The following is a 20,722-nucleotide window of genomic DNA, read 5'->3' as shown; positions in this document are numbered from 1 at the left end:
CTCTTACTCCTAATGTGTGTTTATTGTAACATTAATTTACGGTAATGTACTCAACAACAACATATTGGACTTTCAGCTGCGCACTATCCCACAACGGATCTCATGTGAAGCAACTCCAACAACTGGACCCTGTGATTGGTCAATTTTGGTTTGGTAGGAGGAGGGCTGCCGATCCCAAAGATGGAGGTTCAAGAAGGCAAGCCAAAGCTTGAGGTTTTGGTGGGAGTTCCACAGTTTTTACTTCACTGATGGGTTGCTGTGCAGGACTGTGTGCATGACTGATATAGGCGTAATTGCTCAGGTGGTGGTCCCCAGTGTGTTAGTCATTGAGAATTTAGCATAACTGAACGGCACTGGTCAATGACATCAGAAGCTGGTGAGGCCAGTGTCATGTGTGTCGGAGAAGAGCCCTAAATCCGCACAATCGTGCTCACATGAGGACTTCACGTGTGGAGAGGCCTTCCCGATGTGTCACAGCCATCATACAGGAGTTGCATCTTAAATCTAAGGGCAACCAGTCTGTGTTGGCTGTGAAGGATTCAGGTAGGGGACTCTTCTTTGCTCACCCCATTTGCAGAAAAAAGTGGCCTGAGCCATCCAAATTGTCTCCTTGCGGTCGATGATCACAACCTCCTGCCTGTTATATTTGTGGGTGAAGTTTAAGTTTAACCCACTTTTGTTTCCTGTTAGGCAGCACGGCGGCTGAGTGATTAGCACGTCCGCGGCACAGTTCTGAGGTCATAAGATTGAACCTTCCTGTGTGGAGTTTGCATGTTCTACCCGTGCTTGCGTAGGTTTCCTCCGGGCACTCTGGTTTCCTCCTACATTCCAAAAACATGCATCTCAGGTTAATTGGCCAGTCCAAATTGTGCCTAGGTGTGAATGAGCAAGTGTGTTGTCTGTCTCTTTGTGCCCTGCAACTAGGTGGCAACCAGTTCAGGGTGTCCCCTGCCCACTGCCCAAAGATGGCTGGGATGGGTTCGAGCAACACCGTGACCCTACTGAGGATAAGCGGTGCAGATAATGAATGTTTCCTGTTAATAATGAAAAGTATGCAGTTTTTGTCCTGTTTAAAAAAGATGCACTTTTGTTGTTCTGCTTTCCCTTTACCGTTGTGCAAATGAAGATTTATTCTAGTTGGGGTGGACGCAGAAAGCGAGGAGTGGATGGATGATGTCAGTGGAGTGATGAGTGTGGCGAGAGTGAGCGCGGGACAGTGCAAGTTAAGAGTGGTGTTTTTCAATAAACAGGAGCCAACTTTGTCACCCTCCAAAGATAGCCTAAGAGTATTTTTCTACACTAAGGAGTGATCCAAAACCCTCCCCAAAACGACACGCTACAGAAATACAAATTACTCGGCCCACTGATTTAAATAAAATGTGCGTTTATATAATAATCCATGTATTTTTACTTATTAAAATCAATTGCTATTTAATAAGGTTTTTTTTAACACTTTTAAGTGCTACATGATAAACAATGTCCATTTAAACACATGCAAACAATAGACTAAAGTTTTCTGTAAGACAAGGCATTCTTCAAGCATAGTCCAAACTCAAAACCAAGCCTGAAGAAAGATGAAAAAAGAAATGTTTATTGGAGCGCGTCTAAGAAGTTAACGTACTTGCACACGCATCATGAACAAACAGAAAGTAAAAAAGTTCAGAATTTCATACAGCTCTTTTAAATACTATTCAGGAGCACATAGCCAGAGCATACCCGAAGCAAATGAACAGCATGGCCCCGCCGCTTTCCCTTACCAGTGATTTGTCGGGTCTGACTGACGTATCCTCTCCCTTTTGAGTTCTCACAGATAAATTAAGAAATTTTGGATTTGTGTCAGGCTTGGGTCTGCAAACCAAGTTAATTGTTCAGTTGGCCTGAGTTGAGTCAGACTGAAGTTTCTTAGGCCCGATCTTACCTCTATTTGGAAGAGTTAGTAAGATAAATCTACGTAAGGTAATGATACTCATACAATTCCAAGAAACAAAGTCATCGGAAATATCTTGATGTATTAATGTCTACAACCACTGAAATGATAGTAACCAACACTAGGGCTGTTTCAGCCAATTGGCCCTCATGATTCATCAGTGCAAAGAAAGCAGTATACCATAAATGATTTAAAAAAAAAAAAAAAAAAATGAAAGCTACTACTAAAAATACACTGAGGTGTGGATATTCACAGCATTAAACATACAAATTTGTTGAAAAGCTACCTTACATACAGAAACGAATCGTTTTGTTTGTGTGAGACAATTGCTGTACAAGAGGCCGGTATCAATTGCTATAATATCAAGCAACGTCTCTGATTGTTCTTCTTGCTCTTTTTGTTGCTGCGGTTGGTCTCCTTGTATCTTCGGATCTCTCTGACCAGGGAGTAAAAGGCTTCCTCAACGCCCTGATGCCGGCACGGAAAAAAAAAAAGTCACGCTGATGCGGACGTGTGCCGAACTTATGAGCGCTCACCTGTCTGGTTTTAGCCGAGGTTTCTACGAAGGGCACGCTGTAGCTCCTGGCCAGCTCCTGCGCCTGCCGCGTCTCCACTGAGCGGGAGCTCAAGTCACTTTTGTTGCCCACCAGCACCATGGGAACGCTGTCACTGTCCTTTACACGGTTGATCTGCTCCCTGGACAGACAACACAAAGAAAGAGTTCACAAGATTCGCAACTGGATTTTATTTTCATCAATATTATCCCAAATATCTGAGAGTATTGTGGATTAGCGCACCCCTAAAAAAGTCGTATGTTCAAATTATTGGCCAATATGGGGTTATTGAATGCGCCTTATGTTCCAGAAAATATGGTATATTTATAACCCTAACCTCTAATTTTGACATAAGAAGTCAGAAGCATCATGCAAGAACATACTCTGTCACGCTTTTGAGTTTGATTATCATTTGAATGTGCCTTTGTATGATTTTATCCTCAAAAGTACCTTAAAAAAGCCAAATATTATATCCAGGTGCTGTTTGTATTCTTACAACAATTGTATCATCTTGGGCCCGCTAACAATTAAGATGTCCTTCACTTGAGTGCCGGGAAGTTTGGTCACAAGCTTGCCTTCCTTCTACACTCCCTAGAATTTACAGTTAACGCATTGTACATTTATGTTACAAAAATTTCACTTTCATTACCGTTTATTTATTATGCTCGCATGGCATCTAGTGACCAGTATTATTTGTTTCATGTATTCATGTGATTTTGTTTAAGCCAGTAAGATTTGTTTCATGTATTTATGTGATCTTGTTTAGGCCAATCAGATGTGTTGTTTTATGCCTGCGTTTTTAATAAATGAACCTGTTTTTATTGAGTGTGTGCGAGTCCTCCCCAGCCGATCTTGGAAGCAGATCTAGGGGAAAGCTAAGATGGGACGCGGCTTTCGATGAAAGGGCTATCAAAAACCTAATCTCAGACTCAGAGTTTGTTTCTTTCTTTACCTCAATACAACCTCAAGTTTTAATCTTGACACAATGTTCCAAGAATTATGCCTCATAAAATAAAAGGGCATTGCAGGGACAAATATAACCTAAACATGATATTAAAGTCTAAACCTGTCCATGTCAATTCAGACTCATTCTATTAATTTTGTTTCTAAGACGGCAATATTCTATTCAAAATGTTTGTCACTTAAAAGTTTTAGCTGAGGAAAGGCAAAACAAAATTTTATACCCATTTTTAAATTTTTTATCTATTTACCTATTTTTGAGTTTTCCCTTGCCCTCATGTAGGTTTGAGATCAGAGAATGGTGTAATAATAGTATGTTGTTTGCAATAATCTGTGGTCTGTGCAGACTTCTGAGACTCCTTGTGATTAAAGACTATACAAACATGACTTGACTTAATCACTCTTTGTTTTTTCATTCCTCTAACATATCTGTTACAGATACCAAATATTATGTAAAATAATAATAAAAATAATAATGAGATAACACCTAATGCCTTCTCATGAGTCATCTGTATCCCTGGTGCTCAAGTGGACAGGACTGGGCACTCTCCCCGTAGCCATCTGGGTTCGAGACCCGTTGCTACTGATGTTACGCAATTGTGTACAACTACGCCTGCCTTCAGCATCTGGTAACACAGTTCCAATTTAGTCTGCATATAGGGCGCATGTTCAAATGTCAGGCCAATTTAGGGGTTTTGGGTGCGCCTTATAGTCCGGAAAATGCATCAATAAAATCCTAAACTGTAAATCCTCTTCGAAATATTTAACCTTAAGTGAGATGAGACCAACTCCATACCTGTACAAGTGAACGTCTTCGAAGGATTTAGTGTTGTTGATGGCGTAGACGCAGAGGAAGCCCTCTCCCGTCCTCATGTATTGGTCCCTCATGGCGCTGTACTCCTCTTGACCTGCCGTGTCCAGAATGTCCAAGAGACACGTCTCTCCGTCGATCACCACCTGCTTCCTGTACGAGTCCTGCAGCATAGAACGTCAAACGTTGGGATCAATACTTTACTCCTCCACCAATTTCCTCAAAGCGCCCGTTGTGTATGTAGGATTTCTTTTAGCATCTCTCCATACCGCGTCTGCTAGGCAGAAGAGAAGCAAAATCTACATCCCAACCCTTCACCATAAGCTAAAAAAATGACAAGGGCAAACAATGAGTGCAACACGGTATAAACTTTTTTCCCCAACTACAGAAAACTGTCATTTGGTTGGCAACACCACAAATTTACATAAAGTCATAAAAAATACCCTACAAAGAGCAACGAGTTAGAACCAAAAAATAAAAACATAATCCTGTAAAGCTGTTGTAACAATGACAACAAAGCCAATGGGAGAAAATCGACACTTTATTGCAATGCATTGTGCAATAAAAGGTATTTTAGTTCTCTAGTTGACGTTATAAAATATTTGTATTTCCGTAAGATGCTGCTTTTTTGGTTTTACTCTCTTGGCTTTTGTTCGGAAACACTTGTAATAGATGGTTCTTTTTTATACAGTTTAAGTTTGCACAGTAGTTATTTAATTTAAAAAATAAAGATTTGTAGTTCCTTAAATATTTGTGCTGTGTTTATCGTAATTATGAACTAACTGAAGTTGGGAGGGTTCACATTTTCAATGATAATGACATCTTCAAGCAAAAAGTATCAAATCAGAATTGATCAATAATACAACGTATTTACTCGGATCAGATAGATTCCGAAACCCTCACCCCTATTCTCTACCTTATGCCGCTGATTCCAAGCATGATTGGGTCATCGTTTGTGCATTGCGTCAAGTGAGCCAAGAGATAAATTAGCCAATTGAATCTTTGTTCATCCATTGACATCAGTAACATTAGGGGACAATCGTACAACTAAATAGTGGCAGACAGTTCTTACAACAACCAGTGGCAAGAAAGAACATCTTCTACGTTATAGTTGAATAGTTTTTGATGATGCTACATTTTATTATGTTTTACCCATTGGTTATAAAACCAAACAAAAAAATGCTACTGTGACATTCTCCGTATGCTTAACTAAAATGACCAGCTCTCTCTTGTCTTGACAACAGACACTATCTTGTGCATGTAAGGCACCACTCATAACAATCATTGTTATGTTTGCAATAACTTTCAGTGAGAACATTTGGATATTTGAAAAAGTGATGTACAGTCACGTGTTTCCTTTCTGCAAATACAATCCGTCTCCAGAATAATACATACAAAAAAACAAAGAATATTGTTTGTTTAGAACCACCTAGTGGTGAAAAACTTCATATATAAAAACAAAACAATAGCGTATTCATTTACAGTACATAATATGCAAAAAGGCATGTAGTATATAATATAAATGTGCATCTTTAAAATACTTCTAGGCAGAGGTAAGAGCTTATGCCCAAGCCCAAGTAAAATTTCAGGCCGGGTTGGGCATTAAATATCAATCATTACGTTGGGTTCGGACCAGGCTTCTCTCTCGCTGCCTTTTAAAAAAAATTATCCACCAGTCATTGCACTTCTTTGTATCGCTCTCTAAATGCCGTTTAATTTCTCGAGGACATTCTACTACTGTGGTTAATGGCTTGATTTTCAACAGGCATGAAAATAGGTCAGGGTTTAAAAAAGTGAAAGAGGTGTGAAAGAAAATAACAAATTTATTGGTGTATATAACGTGCACCCCCTAACTTTTGTTTAAAAATCGTTATAAAATTGTGTGACATTTTCTCACCTCAAACTAAGCATTGAAAGTGACAAAGGTTGTAGGATACAAGCAGCCATAACGCAAATAATTTATTGACAACTATGAACACAATACCAACATCAAATGTACATTTTATGTCATACTCTTGAAAGTCTAATACATTATCAGATAACCCGAAGAGTTGTTTCCCTCATTGTGCTTTTTGCGCTTATTTTTTAAGACCATAAGTCTCAGATTTTCTCCAAATTCTGCAGCGCTCCCAATCCTGCAGTGCGCCATGTGTGTGATGTAAAGCTGTAGACGTAGCTGAGGACACAATGAGGCTGCACGGGTGAAGTGTGGATATCCCCGCTAAAAGGGGGAGGTGTGGGCATGTATATAAGGCTAGGTTTACACTGCAAAGCTTAATGCCCAATTTTGATTTTGGGGTGAAATACAACCTTTTTGTGAGATTGTTTACATTTTTAACTGCATACGACTTAAATGCGATGTACGAATTCTACGCGTCTCTTGCGTAAACACGACAATTGTCCCGCATGAGAAGATGCGGGACGTCACACACAATGCTGAAAAAAAAACCTCAAGTTTTAATCGGTGTGTTTCACTTTGTAATCAATACCAAAGTAAACCACAACCAAACTCAGTGTTGCTGTGATTGTATTTTTAAATATGTACACTTGTATGCTATGTTGTTGGAAGGTGGCCGCAGCAGAGGGCACCTGTGCCTTATCGTTTGGTGTGCCCTGTGTATGTGTTAAATATAGTAAAAGAACCAGCTACGGAGATTGTGCCTTTTAACACGGTGCGCCCTATGGCCATGAAAATACGGTATATCTTTCAGGATGACTTTCTGTTCTCTCCATTCTCTTAACATTCATCCCTGGTACCATGAATAAAAAAAGCTTAATAATGAGCTTAAATCTGAGGTGTGTTACACACAAATAAATACAGTCCTCCAACTCACGTGAACTGTACAGATTCGTATTCAAACGTACCACCTTAAACGCCTGAGTCAACACCCCCTCCCCACTTAAAACATTTTCTCCTTGGATCTATACAATTCACGTACAGTGCATCCGGAAAGTATTCACAGCGCTTCACTTTTTCCACATTTTGTTATGTTACAGCCTCATTCCAAATTGTATTAATCTAATCTCTTATCTCAAAATTCTACACAAAATACTCCATTATGACAATGTGAATTTTATTTTATTTTTTACTTTTTTTGAATGTATTAAAAATAGAAAACTAAGAAATCACATTTACATAAGTATTCACAGCCTTTGCTTAATACTTTGTTGATCCACCTTTGGCAGCAAATACAGCCTCAAGTCTTTTTGAATATGATCCCACAAGTTTAGCACACCTATATTTAGGCAGTTTTGCCCATTCTTCTTTGCAATAAGTCTCAAGCTCAATCAGGTTGGATGGGAGACGTTTGTGCACAGCCATTTTCAGATCTCTCCAGAGATGTTCGATCGGATTCAAGTCTGGACTCTGGCTGGGCCACTCCAGGACTTTCACGGAGTGGTTCTGAAGCCAATCTTTTGAGATCTTGGCTGTGTGCTTTGGGTCATTGTCCTGCTGAAAAATGAACCTTCGGCCCAGCCTGAGGTCAAGAGCGCTCTGGAGCAGGTTTTCATCCAGGATATCTCTATATATTGCTGCATTCATTTTTCCTTCTATCCTGACTAGTCTGCCAGTTCCTGCTTCTGAAAAACATCCCCACAGCATGATGCTGCCACCACCATGCTTCACTGTAGGGATGGTATTGGCCTTGTGATGAGCGGTGCCTGGTTTTCTCCAAACATGGCGCCTGGCATTCACACCAAAGAGTTCAATCTTTGTCTTATCAGACCAGAGAATTTTGTTTCTCATGGTCTGAGAGTCATTCAGGTGCTTTTTGGCAAATTCCAGACGGGCTTCCATGTTCCTTTTACTAAGGAGTGACTTTCGTCTGGCCATTCTACCATACAGGCCTGATTGGTGGATTGCTGCAGAGATGGTTGTCCTTCTAGAAGGCTCTCCTCTCTCCACAGAGGAACGCTGGAGCTCTGACAGAGTGACCTTCGGGTTCTTGGTCACCACCCTGACTAAGGCCCTTCTTCCCCGATCGCTCAGTTTAGAAGCCGGCCAGCTCTAGGAAGAGTCCTGGTGGTTCCAAATGTCTTCCATTTACGAATAATGGAGGCCACTGTGCTCATTGGGACCTTCAAAGCAGCAGAAATTTTTCTGTATCCTTCCCCAGATTTGTGCCTCAAGACAGTCCTGTCTTGCAGGTCTACAGACAGTTCTTTTGACTTCATGCTTGGTGTTTGTGCTCTGACATGCACACTCAACTGTGGGACCTTATATAGACAGGTGTGTGCCTTTCCAAATCATGTCCAATCAACAGAATTTACTGCATGTGGACTCCAATTAAGCTGTAGAAGGACCTCAAGGATGATCAGTGGAAAAAAGATGCACCTGAGCTCAATTTTGAGCTTCAAGGCAACGGCTGTGAATACTTATGTAAATGTGATTTCTTAGTTTTCTATTCTTAATAAATTCAAAAAAAGTAAAAAAAAACAAAAACGTTCACATTGTCATAATGGAGTATTTTGTGTAGAATTTTGAGATAAGAAATTAAATTAATACAATTTGGAATGAGGCTGTAACATAACAAAATGTGGAAAAAGTGAAGCGCTGTGAATACTTTCCGGATGCACTGTAGGTCACCCTTTTTTACATCAAAAATGTGAATTTCTCCTATAAGCGAGAGATTTTCATGCCTGTTTCAACCCGTCAAAATGAGGAAAAGCCTGATAAAATCCCTCTTAAAAATCTGTCAATGAGGCAAAATTGTCGGTTAATGTAACCTCTGCGGACACAGAATAAAAAAAAAAAAGAATATTTATACAGTCTTGTTTAATTCACATTTCGTAACAAAAGACAGAATTTAATTCTTTATCATAAATCACCTCTCCTCCCTCCGAGTCTTCATAAATAAACTATTAAATTACGAGTGTGCTTTGGCCATGGTCCTGAAAATCAAGATAATGGTCAGGCCTGAGTTGGGTCAAACTAGAATACCGGCAGGCTTGGGCCAGGCTGGACTTTTCGGACTGATCTCATCTCTGCCAGTAGGTCAACCAATTAGTACTTACTTTAAGAAGCAAAATTGTACAGTTTGGACGCTTATAATCTCTTCAGTTTGTATTTCTCCTTGTCCTTTGTAACACTTGTTGCATCACACAATGTAGCAATGTCTATTGGACAAATAGACCAAAAAGTAAGTACTTTAAAAAAGTAATGTGCTGCCAACTGCTGATATGGATTAAAGGATTTTGATCTTGTTCATTTTTCCGTCAAGAAACAAGCGCGCATTGTTAGGAGAATGTAAGTTGTGTTTGGTAAATGGAGTCAGATAACGAATTCGAACAATTTGGTAAACGGTACATTGTAATATTAAATTCCTAACAGGATTAATCTTACAGATACTTGGTTGATCACTGGAAGAAAGCCAAAATATTGACCAATGGCACGTTTTTCTTGTGAAGATAAAAAATGAGCAATTTCCTGCGGCAGACGAGAAAAGCTTAAGACAGCAAAATGCTTGAAAAGCACAGTATCGTGACGACAGTAATAGATCATAACATACCTGTCAACCTGTACGTTTTTGCAGTACAAAGTACATTTATTATGCATTTTAAGATGTACAAGAAAATCTGTACGGAAAAACGCAAATTTGCATACTTGTCAACCTCCACGGCACCATGCCCTTACAAAATGAAAAAAAGGAAGTATAAAAGGAGAAAATGAAAAAAGACTGGTTTGTGGTGATCCCTTTAATTAGTATATTACCAACAATAATGTAACTTATACTAATTTGAATAAGAAAATGTGTTATTCTACTTAATTATACTTGCATGTGTTTTTTCTTTCTACAGTGAACGTCCAAGCTACTTGATTTTTGAACTTTTTTTGATAATAAACCTCATTCATGTCGAGCAACTCAGTATCTCACAACAAAATGTTAATTAACAATATATATGATATAAGGAAAAAATGTACAATATAACATGTTAAACTACATAAATAAACACGTTTGAAAAAAAAATGGTGTAAGATGATCTTGTATTTTGTAAGGGAAAATACAACAATTTGTAAGGGTATGGAGCCCTGGAGGTTGACAGGTATGTCCTAAGGCTCACCTCGATTGTTGGATCATATTCATCCACAAAGTGATTCTGGATCAGCTGGATAGTGAGAGCGCTCTTGCCCACACCTCCTGCACCGACCACCACCAGCTTGTACTCGGTCATGGCTGCAAACAGAGGCCAGAGCAGAAACAATCAACGCAAATTTGTGACCGCTCGGTAAACCGCTGATAATAACCGATGCGGCCCCGTGTCACGATGACCCAGATTTCATTACAACACTCAGGTCCATACATGTCGCCTAAGTCATGCCACTACCGCGGCAATCTAACGTCCTTGTTTTTGGAAGAAACAAAACTTACCTCCAGCACAGTGAATAGTTGGATAACAACGCGGGCGTTTACAAGTCCGTTATTACGTGAAAATACAGCACTAGCTTGCTACATCGCGTTAGCTTCAAGACCGTTTCCTTAATTTCCTCCTCGAATCGTCCGAAGAAAAATGAAACACTTCAAGCCCTCGGGCCTCTTTCTAGAAATCACAATGTATGACCCCAGATCGTTAACAAAACCTAAAGCTTAGAAATGTAAACAAACGCCGACATCTGGCACGCTATCATTAAATCTCAATTGTGAATCAATGCGAGTGCTAAAGTCAAAATCATTACACTAATCCCCATATCAAATGTCCAATTGGACGAGAAGTCAAAAACAGACATTAATTTTATCCAATCACCTTAGAGATTTTACCATCTGTTCCGCCCATACGAAAAGTGGTATCCAATCATACTTTGGAATTTCTTGTAGCTGGGAGCGGCCTCTGGACATAACGACCGTTTATCGGGAGATAGAATAGAATAGAATAGTCTTTTTTGTCATTTATATCAACGTGGTGAAATAAGTCATGGCACTCCAGGTTAAATACGTAATCTAAAATTTAACAGAAAAAAATAAGATTAAAGGCTGTCAGAACATATAGGCAACATATTAAAAAAAAACACTCAACCATTGCAGAAGCAAATTTAGGTCCACAACTTGTGGGTGCTGAGCACCCAGACTGTCTTATCTTTTTCTCCCTTTCCACCAATGACAACATACAAAAAGGGGCGTTACCAGAGGAGACAGGGGTGGGCAGTTTCCGACCACAGACACACTCCGCCCACCCAAGGAAAAAATGATGTCGTGGTGAGTGTTGTCTGAATAATAATAATATAAAACAAAAGAATAAAAATGTATAAATAAAAGAGAGACAAAAAAAGTGAGAAAAAGAAGTGAAAAGCTAGGGGGAAATAAACAAAAAAAAATTAAAAACCAGACTGAATAAATTACTAGAGAAAAGGGGGAAAAACAAGAAAGAAAATGAAAGAAAAAAGGAAAATGAAGAACAAAAGAAGTAAAAAAAAAGCAAACTAGTAAAAAGCTAGGGGGAAAAGAAACACACGAAGGAAAGACAGGTAGGGGGGGACTCCCTTTATTCAGTATATGACCAATAATAATTCAATATTATGCACAAAATTAATTAGTATATTTATGAATTACCATGTACTTACATAGGGCAGCACGGCAGCGCAGAGGTTGACGCGTGTGCGGCACAGTTCAGAGAACGAGAGATAAAACCTTCCTGTGTGGAGTTTGCATGTTCTCCCCGTGCTTGCGTGGGTTTCCTCCGGGCACTCTGGATTCCCCCCACATTTCAAAAACATGCATGTCAGGTTAATTGGCCGGTCCAAATTGTCCCTAGGTGTGAATGAGCGAATGAGTTGTCTGTCTCTGTGTGCCCTGCTCTCCAGAATAGGTGGAGCGCACGCTCTACTCTCTTCTTTTTCCTCCTCCTCTTCATCCTCATCCCCGTAGTCATCGTTGTCTTCATCTTCTTCCTCACTACCATCACTGAAGCCGGTCTTCCTGATGGGAAGAGAATCATGTAGCCTGGAAACTCTGGGAACCTGCGACTCATTCAACTCCTCCAACTGTCTCGGTTTGGGGCCTCTCTTTTTCCTCGGAGGGTGCCCTCTTCGGGTGGGAGTGGCTGTAGTGGCTGGCAACCAGTTCAGGGTGTCCCCTGCACACTGCCCGAAGACGGCTGGGATGGGCTCCAGCATCCCCGCGACCCTACTGAGTATAAGCGGTGCAGATAATGAATGGAAGGATGGATGGACTTACTTAAATATAAGACTTATTTTTCACCCTCCAGTGAACTTTTAAACTCATTTTTTATACTAAGCAACTTTGAACTAGTTCCCTGCATGTCACAACAAAGTCTATTAAAAATATTCAATTCTCAGTGAAACAACAAATAAACAAGGAAGTACAAAAATAAACTATACAGTTAAAGAAAAGCTCATCGGGAAGCACATCTCTGAAAAGAAAAGATATAAATGGTAAATAGTCTGCATTTATATAGCGCTTTTCAATTCAACGAAGACCTCTCAAAACGCTTTACAATGTGCTTCACACTTACCCATTCACACACATAGTCACACACCAATAGGGAGTAGGCCATGCAATGCGCCGACCTGCTTATTGGGGGCATTAGGGATTCACTGTCTTGCCCAAGGACACTTCGACATGTAACACGGAGGAGCCGGGAATTGAACCTGCGACCTCTTTATCCCAAGATTGAGCTAATGCGGAATTTTATATACTCAACAAATTTAAAATCAACAACACAACATTGGAAAAAAAATGCATTTTGACCAATCACAAGAGGGAAAAAAGTGAACCCCATAACTGGAGGGGAAAACTTTTGTCATCTCATCTCATCAGCTTATCCTCAGTAGGGTCGCGGGGATGCTGGAGCCCATCCCAGCAATCATTGGGCAGTGGGCAGGGGACACCCTGAACTGGTTGCCAGCCAATCGCAGGGCACAAGAGGACAGACAACTCACTCGCTCAGTCACACCTAGGGACAATTTGGACCAGCCAATTCACCTGAAATGCATGTTTTTGGGATGTGGGAGGAAACCGGAGTGCCCGGAGGAAACCCACGCAAGCACGGGGATAACATACAAATTCCGCACAGTAAGGCCGATAGCTGGATTTGAACCCACGCAGGAGGTACCCACGACCTCAGAACTGTGCCGCACACGCGCTAACCAGATAGATAGATAGATAGATAGATAGATAGATACTTTATTCATCCCCGAAGGGAAACTCACATTTCCAGCAGCATCCCTGAGCTGAGAACAGTACAATAATAAAGCCAAAAGAATGCAATATACAAATACCCAGTGTGACGTGCAAATGCCCTCTGTAGCGTGTTATATAGAGTAACTAAATAGTGCTACACAGAATACATATTGCAGTAAGATTCGGTAATATCCAATGTAGGTGTTGTGGTTTAATGTGGGCCTTTACTCTGCCGGGTGGAGTTAAAGAGCCTCATGGCATGAGGAAGAAAAGATCTCTTCAGTCTGTCCGTAGTACAAGACAGTGACAGCAGTCTGTCGCTGAAACTGCTCTTCTGTCTGGAGATAATGCTGTGTAGTGGATGCGATGGATTGTCCATGATTGACCTCAGCTTTTTCAGTGCTCGTCTCTCAGCTACTGTTGTTAGGCTGTCCAGCTCTTTGCCCACAACAGAGCTCGCTTTCCTAGCCAGTTTATTGAGACGAGAGGCATCCTTCTTCTTGACGCTGCCTCCCCAACACGCTGCCGCATAGAAGAGGGCGCTTGCCACTACTGTCTCATAGAATATTTTCAGGAGCTTTTTGCAGATGTTGAAGGAGGCCAGCCTTCTGAGGAAGTAAAGTCGGCTTTGCCCTTTCCTACATAGAGCTTCTGTGTTGGCAGTCCAGTCCAGTTTGTTGTCCAGCTGCACACCCAGGTATTTGTAGGTCTGGACAAATTCTACGCATTCTCCCTTGATGGTTACAGGAACCGGGTGAGTTCTGGTTCTCCTGAAGTCCACTACCATCTCTCTGGTCTTGGTGGTGTTTAGGTGCAGGTGGTTTGCGTCGCTCCATCGGACAAAGTCCTGAATCAATTTCCTGTACTCCTCCTCCTGCCCGTTTCTGATACATCCCACGATCGCAGTGTCGTCGGCAAACTTTTGCACATGGCAGGACTCAGAGTTGTACTTAAAGTCCGATGTATATAGAGTGAATAGGAACGGAGAGAGAACGGTCCCCTGCGGAGATCCTGTGCTGCTAACCACAGTGTCCGATGTACAGCCCCCCTGTTTCACATACTGGGGTCTGCCTGTCAGGTAGTCAGTAATCCATTCTACAAGGTGTGAGCTAACTTCCATCTCTGTCAGTTTCCTACTCAGTAGCAGAGGCTGTATGGTATTGAAGGCACTGGAGAAGTCCAAAAATGTAATCCTCACAGCCCCCTTCGCCCTATCCAGGTGAGAGAGGGATCGGTGTAACATGTATACTATAGCATCCTCCACTCCCACCTTCTCCTGGTAATCAAATTGCAGTGGGTCGATGGCGTGACGGACCTGTAGCCTCAGGTGGTGCAGCAGCAGCCGCTCCATGGTCTTCATCACATGTGATGTCAGGGCGACCGGCCTGAAGTCGTTGAGTTCCTCAGGTCTTGATTTCTTTGGGACTGGGATGATGCAGGATGTTTTCCACAGCTGAGGGACCCTCCCCTGTTCAAGGCTCAGGTTGAAGATGCGCTGTAGAGGGTCTCCCAGCTCAGATGCACAGGCTTTCAGCAGTCGGGGGGATACTCCATCCGGACCAGCTGCCTTGCTGGTTCGTAGCCTTCTCAGCTCTCCACACACCTGGGCTGAAGTTATTTTTAGTGGGGGGATGTCTTCCATGCTAGTGTCCAGAGGGGGAGGGGGAAGGACAGCTGCATTACTCAGGGGTGAGGACGAGGCGGAGTGGTCAAACCTGTTGAAAAAGTTGTTCAATTGGTTGACTCGCCCCACATCTATATCCACAGCCACAACCTGCTTGGTGCTGCAGCCAGTAATTGTTTTCATCCCTTCCCACACCTCCTTCATGTTGTTGTTCTGCAGCTTTTTCTCCAACTTCCTCCTGTACTGCTCCTTCCCTTTCCGGAGCTGGACTTTGAGCTCCTTCTGTACTCGTTTTAGCTCCTGATGATCACCATTTTTAAAGGCCCTCTTCTTTTGGTTCAGAAGGCACTTGATGTCGCTCGTGATCCAGGGCTTGTTGTTGGCATAGCAGCGTACAGTCTTTATAGGAACAACATTGTCCATGCAGAACTTAATGTAGTCAGTAGTGCAGTTTGCCATCTCCTCAATGTCCCCAATGCTGGACCCTAGCAGGACATCCCAGTCCGTACATCCAAAGCAGTCTCTCAGAGCCTGCTCTGCCTCGGTGGACCATTTTCTAAAAGAGCGTGTGGTTGTTGGTAGCCTCCTCACTTTTGGTTTGTACTGTGGTTTAAGCAGAATGAGGTTGTGGTCTCCTTTTCCAAGGGCAGGCAGTGGTTTAGCACTGTACGCATTTTTGATATTCGCATACAGAAGATCAATAGTCCTATTTCCCCTGGTCTTGCAGTTCACATACTGGACGAAAGAGGGCAGTGTCTTATCAAGAGTCACGTGGTTGAAGTCCCCAGAGATTAACATTGCAGCCTCCGGGTGTTGTGTTTGAAGTTTTGCCACCGCGGAGTGGATGACGTCACACGCTACTTCCGCATCAGCGCGCGGTGGGATGTAAACAATGACAGCAATGGCGTGTCCGAACTCTCTGGGCATGTACCGTATTTTCCGCACTATAAGGCGCACCTAAAAGCCTTTATTTTTTTCAAAAGCTGACCATGCGCCTTATAATACAGTGCGCCTTATTTGTGGATCAATTTTAAAGTTGCAAAGTTTTCCACCTAACTTGCAGCCGCCGACTAGATTTTCCCCCGAACGCCAAGTAGTACGCGGTGTATGCTGGGATTTATTTACCGGTGTTTCATTGGCTAACCAATGTGTCAATCATCATTTGAATCGATCACTATTGGCTAAAGTTGTTCGGAGGTCAAGAGGCGGATCCGTTTTATCACTTACAGGCTGCCATTGGCTTAAACGGCAAACAAAGCCTGCAATTGGCCGAAAAAGATGTGTCAATCATCAGTTGAATCGATCCCTATTGGCTAAAGTTATTCGGAGGTCAAGGGGCGGATCCTTTTTATCATTTACAGGCTGCCATTGGCTTAAACGGCGAAACAAAGCCTGCAATTGGCCGAAAAAGATGAATGCGTATAGCATGTAGCTGACGGCACAGAGAATGCATTTTTTTCTATTCTATATTTGTAAATATTGTATTCTCCTGGATTTACTACCCTCACGGATATAAGAGGACATTGGCTGCACATTATTATGAACACAACGACTTCTTTGAGCTATTCCGGGTTTTATATTGTCCCTGTATCTTGTTTCAGACTGAACTCGATGTTTCTGTGATAAGCGGTGCAGATAATGGATGGAATGGAGTGTCTATTTTTAAATTAAACTCAATTCCAAGTGTTTATTGTCATATGCACAGTAAAGTTGCGAGCGAAAAAGAAAATAGATACTAAGGAATGGTTAGCATTTCTTGAATCCCAAGACTTTAACCTTCCGAATGATGGAACGATGCATTTGAGTGACATCTTACGGACACCGCATCCGCACGTGTTCTCGACACGTATTTGCGTCTTTGCAAGCTTTCGGAATGTTAAGGGGGTAATAAGTTGGACTGAACTATCTGACTGTTTTGTCCACGTTCCCATTGTAGCGCCTTAGAATCCGGTGCGTCTTATGTATGTCAAAAATAGGACGAAAAACTATTTTTTCGGGGTGCGCCCTATAACCCGGTGCGCCTTATAGTGCGGAAAATACGGTAATAGGGACGAAGACTTACAGCCAAAAGTTCGACATCACGGCAGCAGATAGAAAGCTTTGTTTTTACATGCCCGGGGTTACACCACCTCGTGTTCACGTGGATAGCCAGTCCCCCTCCTTTGCGCTTCCCACTGATTTTTGTCCCTCTGTCAGCCCGAACAGCGCAGAAGCCGTTTAGCGCGATGTTAGCGTCCGTGATGCTAGACGTAAGCCACGTTTCGGTAAAGCAAAGCAAGCTGCACTCCCTGTATGCTTTGATGTCTTTCACAAGCACAGCTAGTTCGTCGATCTTATTCGGTAGGGAGTTGACATTCCCCATGATTATGGACGGTACCGTGGGCTTATATCGCCACTTCGCCGCTAGCCGCTTAGCCTTTACCTTAGCACCGGCTCTGCAACCCCGGTAGGGTCGCCTCAAATTCCAGAACAATAAAGCTACTGCTTACACTGCCCCTAGCGACAGTCGGGCTTGGCCTATTGGTCCTTTGATTTTTGCATTTTGGAGATGGAATATGAGCTTGCTCTGTCCACTCCACGCATCGGCCTGGTATTGCAGTACCTCCGGGAACGGTGCATTCGCAATGATCGCAGCAAGGCTTTAGGGCTAGGACCTTAGCTTGGCCTTTTGGCTGAGAGTAAGTGTCCCGGCTCCTAGGCTTTGTAGCGTATTATGAACTGACCGATAACGGATAATGGATAATGAATAACGAAGATAGATCAATAACCCTTAAAACCCCCCCCCCCCCCCCCCCCCCCCCGCCTCACCTCGTTTGGTAAAAGGGGGACCGTGCCGGCTCGAGAATTCCTCAGGTCGAGGAGTAGGTTTCTTGAATATACGTACTTTTGCGAGTTGAAACCCATATCCATAGGATAGAAAGTAATCCAAGTGTTGCAAGGCACTGATAAAGTAAGCAAAAATAAATAAATAAATAAATAAATCACAAAAGTAGCGAAAATAACACGTGAGCTGCTGGAGTGGCTGCCATTCGTGACGCCCGGAATACTTCTGTACTTTTTTTAAATATAAATACTAATACAGCTTGATTTAAACTGCACAATCTTTCCATTCAATAAATTTGGATATTTTTTTTTTTTTAAATTTGCATGTTCTCTCATTTGTGGGTTTCCTCCGGCACAACAGTTTCCTCCCACATTCCAAAAACATGCACGTCACGTTGATTGGTCGGTCTAAATTGTCCCTAGGTGTGAATGAGTGAGTTGTCTGTCTCTTTGTCAGCACCGACCCAAGCCCTCATGTGGCCCGAAGCAAAATTAAGCCCCCTGTTACTTGATATTTTACATCCATACTAGACCTCATGGTGGGCAACTATTTGGAGTCACGTTATACTTCTTTTTAAATAGATGAGTTTCATCAAATTGGTTTTGAACCGACCACAATTAGAGCAAAATAGTACATTAGGTCCGAGTTTTAAGCACTTCATTTTTTATTTAGTTTTCAAGTTTTACTCTAGTTTTTTTTTTTCAGTTTTTCTGAAGTCGGATTTTTATTGAAGTTCTGTAGTTTTTTTTGGTGTTACTGTAGTTTTATTTTTGTACTATTTTTGTAGTATTTTTATGTAATATTTCCATAGTAGTATTTTTTTCTGTTGTACTTTTGTTGTATTTCTAAAGTAGATTATATATTTCTGTAGTATTTTCAGAGTTTTTTTATATCGTTACATTAGTTTCACAATTATAGTATTTTTTTAGTATTACTGTAGTATTATTTTTTTAGTATTTTTGTACTATCTGTGTTTTATTTTGTTGTATATCCATAAAATAATGTTTGTTGTATATCCGTAGTATTTTTGTAGTATTTTTGTGATATTTCCATTGGATAATTTTTGTAGTATCGGTATAGGTGTAATTTGCAGTATTACTGTTGTAAACCTCTTGTAGTAGTATTTTTGTTGTAATATTTCTCTAGTAGTTTTCTATATTATAGTATTATGCATTTATATTTTTAATGTATGTATAATTGATGTATTTCCAAAACAGTATGTTTGTAGTATTTTTGAAGATTTTTTGTCGTATTTCCATAAAGGTAATTTTGTCACATTTCTTTAGTATTTTTGTAATATTACTGTAGTCTTTTTGTAGTATTTTTTTGAGTAAATAATTCTGTAGTAGTATTTTTTTAATATATTTTTATGGTAGTAATGTTTTTGTAGTAATTCTATACAATTTATACTTTTCAGAAAGCAAAAATAATATATTAGGTCCATGGTTTTTAGCACTATATTTGATATTTATTGTTGTAGTTGTTGCGTAGTACTTTTGTAGAAGTATTTTTGAGTGTACATACAAAGTGACAATAGGGACAAAGTTGGCACTAACAAAGTTAACTACTCTTAGGGGGCTCCCTACTGGTTGCAGGGCCCTTAAGCAGCCGCTCAGCTCGCTTATGTCTTGAGCCGGCTCTACTCTGTGTGCCCTGCGACTGGCTGGCGACCAGTTCAGGGTGTTCGCTGCCCACTGCCCAAGGATAGCTGGGATGGGCTTAAGCACCCCAACGACCCTACTGGCAGGTGTCTTTAGGCCATTTCCCGAAGACAGATGGGCAATCCTTGTGAGGATAAGCGGGACTGAAAATGGATGGCTGGATGAAAATTATTTTACTGCCCTCTCGCGGTCATAATGAAGAACGACGGTTGGCCCTGGAACCCACAAAGCAGGCGTTTACGTCGCATTGTGACGTTCGTGTTTCTGCTGCACTTCCCCACAGCGTGCATCTGCTCTCTTATCTAAGCTTTGCCCAAAATCACAGCGATAATCCCGTTTCCATCTGCCCCGTGAGAGACAAAATCAGGAAGCAGACTTTTCCCAATGGCTGGAAAAAGATTGACTAATTATTTATCCTTTTAAAGTCAAGTCTAGTTATGTTTATTTGTATAGCCCTTAATCACAAAGAGTCTGAAAGGGCTGCACAGACCACAGATTATTGGTAATATATAATGTCTGAAATAACATCTGGCCGGGCGTGCATCTTTTACGTCGGGCGTACAATTTACACAAGGTCTCTGCCCGGGTAGCCGACAACTTTTTCTAGAAAATTTTTTTTTCATTTTTATTTTTATTTTTTTAAATTTTTTTCAAATCAAACCTTTGCTTTATTCCGATTTCGAAATCTTGGGTTTGGTTTGGAAATTTCGGAATTTCGGTTTGTTTGGCAATTTGCATACTCGGCAGGCGATCAGAAGCCTGCATCGAATAACTTCGTACTTCTGGACTTTTCCCAGCGTTATAAGGTCGTGCATTTGCATATAATTTTCCAAAGTAGATGCACAGAGAACACAAGAAAAATTGAGAAGTGGTTAAGAATCAAGCCAAAACAACAACCCCTGAAGAAATATTCAAAAGAAGCCAACAACATTTATGACGTTACAAAACGTAAAGGTACATTAAAAGCATTGCGGAAAGGGGAGTTCATGTGGCTTGTAGCAGACGACGACACGCAAACATTGCATGAATGAAGATGAGGAAATACAGGTACATCCTGAGGGCAGATGGAAAACAGCGATGTCATATACATGCAATGAATGTTATGAGTAGATTTATAACAAACTTAATTTTTAAGTGTTGTTCTGTTATATATTCTCATTATCAATCCTTAATACTTAATGCAACAATGGTTTTTTTTGCGATTAGTCGTCTTATTGTGTTTCA

At 41.3% G+C, this 20,722-nt stretch overlaps 1 protein-coding gene and 1 pseudogene across 1 annotated transcript; one reads left to right on the top strand and one right to left on the bottom strand.

Annotated features, from left to right (window-relative positions):
- Positions 1–1,570: 1,570 nt before the first annotated feature.
- On the bottom strand, positions 1,571–10,930 carry LOC148374153 (GTPase KRas). The gene is made up of 5 exons (XM_088333106.1): positions 10,624–10,930; positions 10,316–10,428; positions 4,238–4,416; positions 2,464–2,623; positions 1,571–2,395 (listed from the first exon to the last, which is right to left on the bottom strand). The coding sequence occupies exons 2-5, from the start codon at positions 10,424–10,426 to the stop codon at positions 2,282–2,284; spliced, it is 564 nt and encodes a 187-aa protein (XP_088189232.1). The 5' UTR covers positions 10,427–10,428; positions 10,624–10,930; the 3' UTR covers positions 1,571–2,281.
- Positions 10,931–17,540: 6,610 nt separating this feature from the next.
- Positions 17,541–17,630, top strand: LOC148374152 (U2 spliceosomal RNA; annotated as a pseudogene).
- The last annotated feature ends 3,092 nt before the right edge of the window (positions 17,631–20,722 follow it).

This window comes from Urocampus carinirostris, chromosome 1, assembly GCF_059441175.1.
Source record: "Urocampus carinirostris isolate Australia breed hairy pipefish chromosome 1, RoL_Ucar_1.0, whole genome shotgun sequence".
In the NCBI taxonomy this organism is placed as follows: domain Eukaryota; kingdom Metazoa; phylum Chordata; class Actinopteri; order Syngnathiformes; family Syngnathidae; genus Urocampus; species Urocampus carinirostris.
The sequence above is the reverse complement of the archived record's forward strand: the minus strand, read 5'-3'. Positions and strand labels throughout refer to the sequence as shown.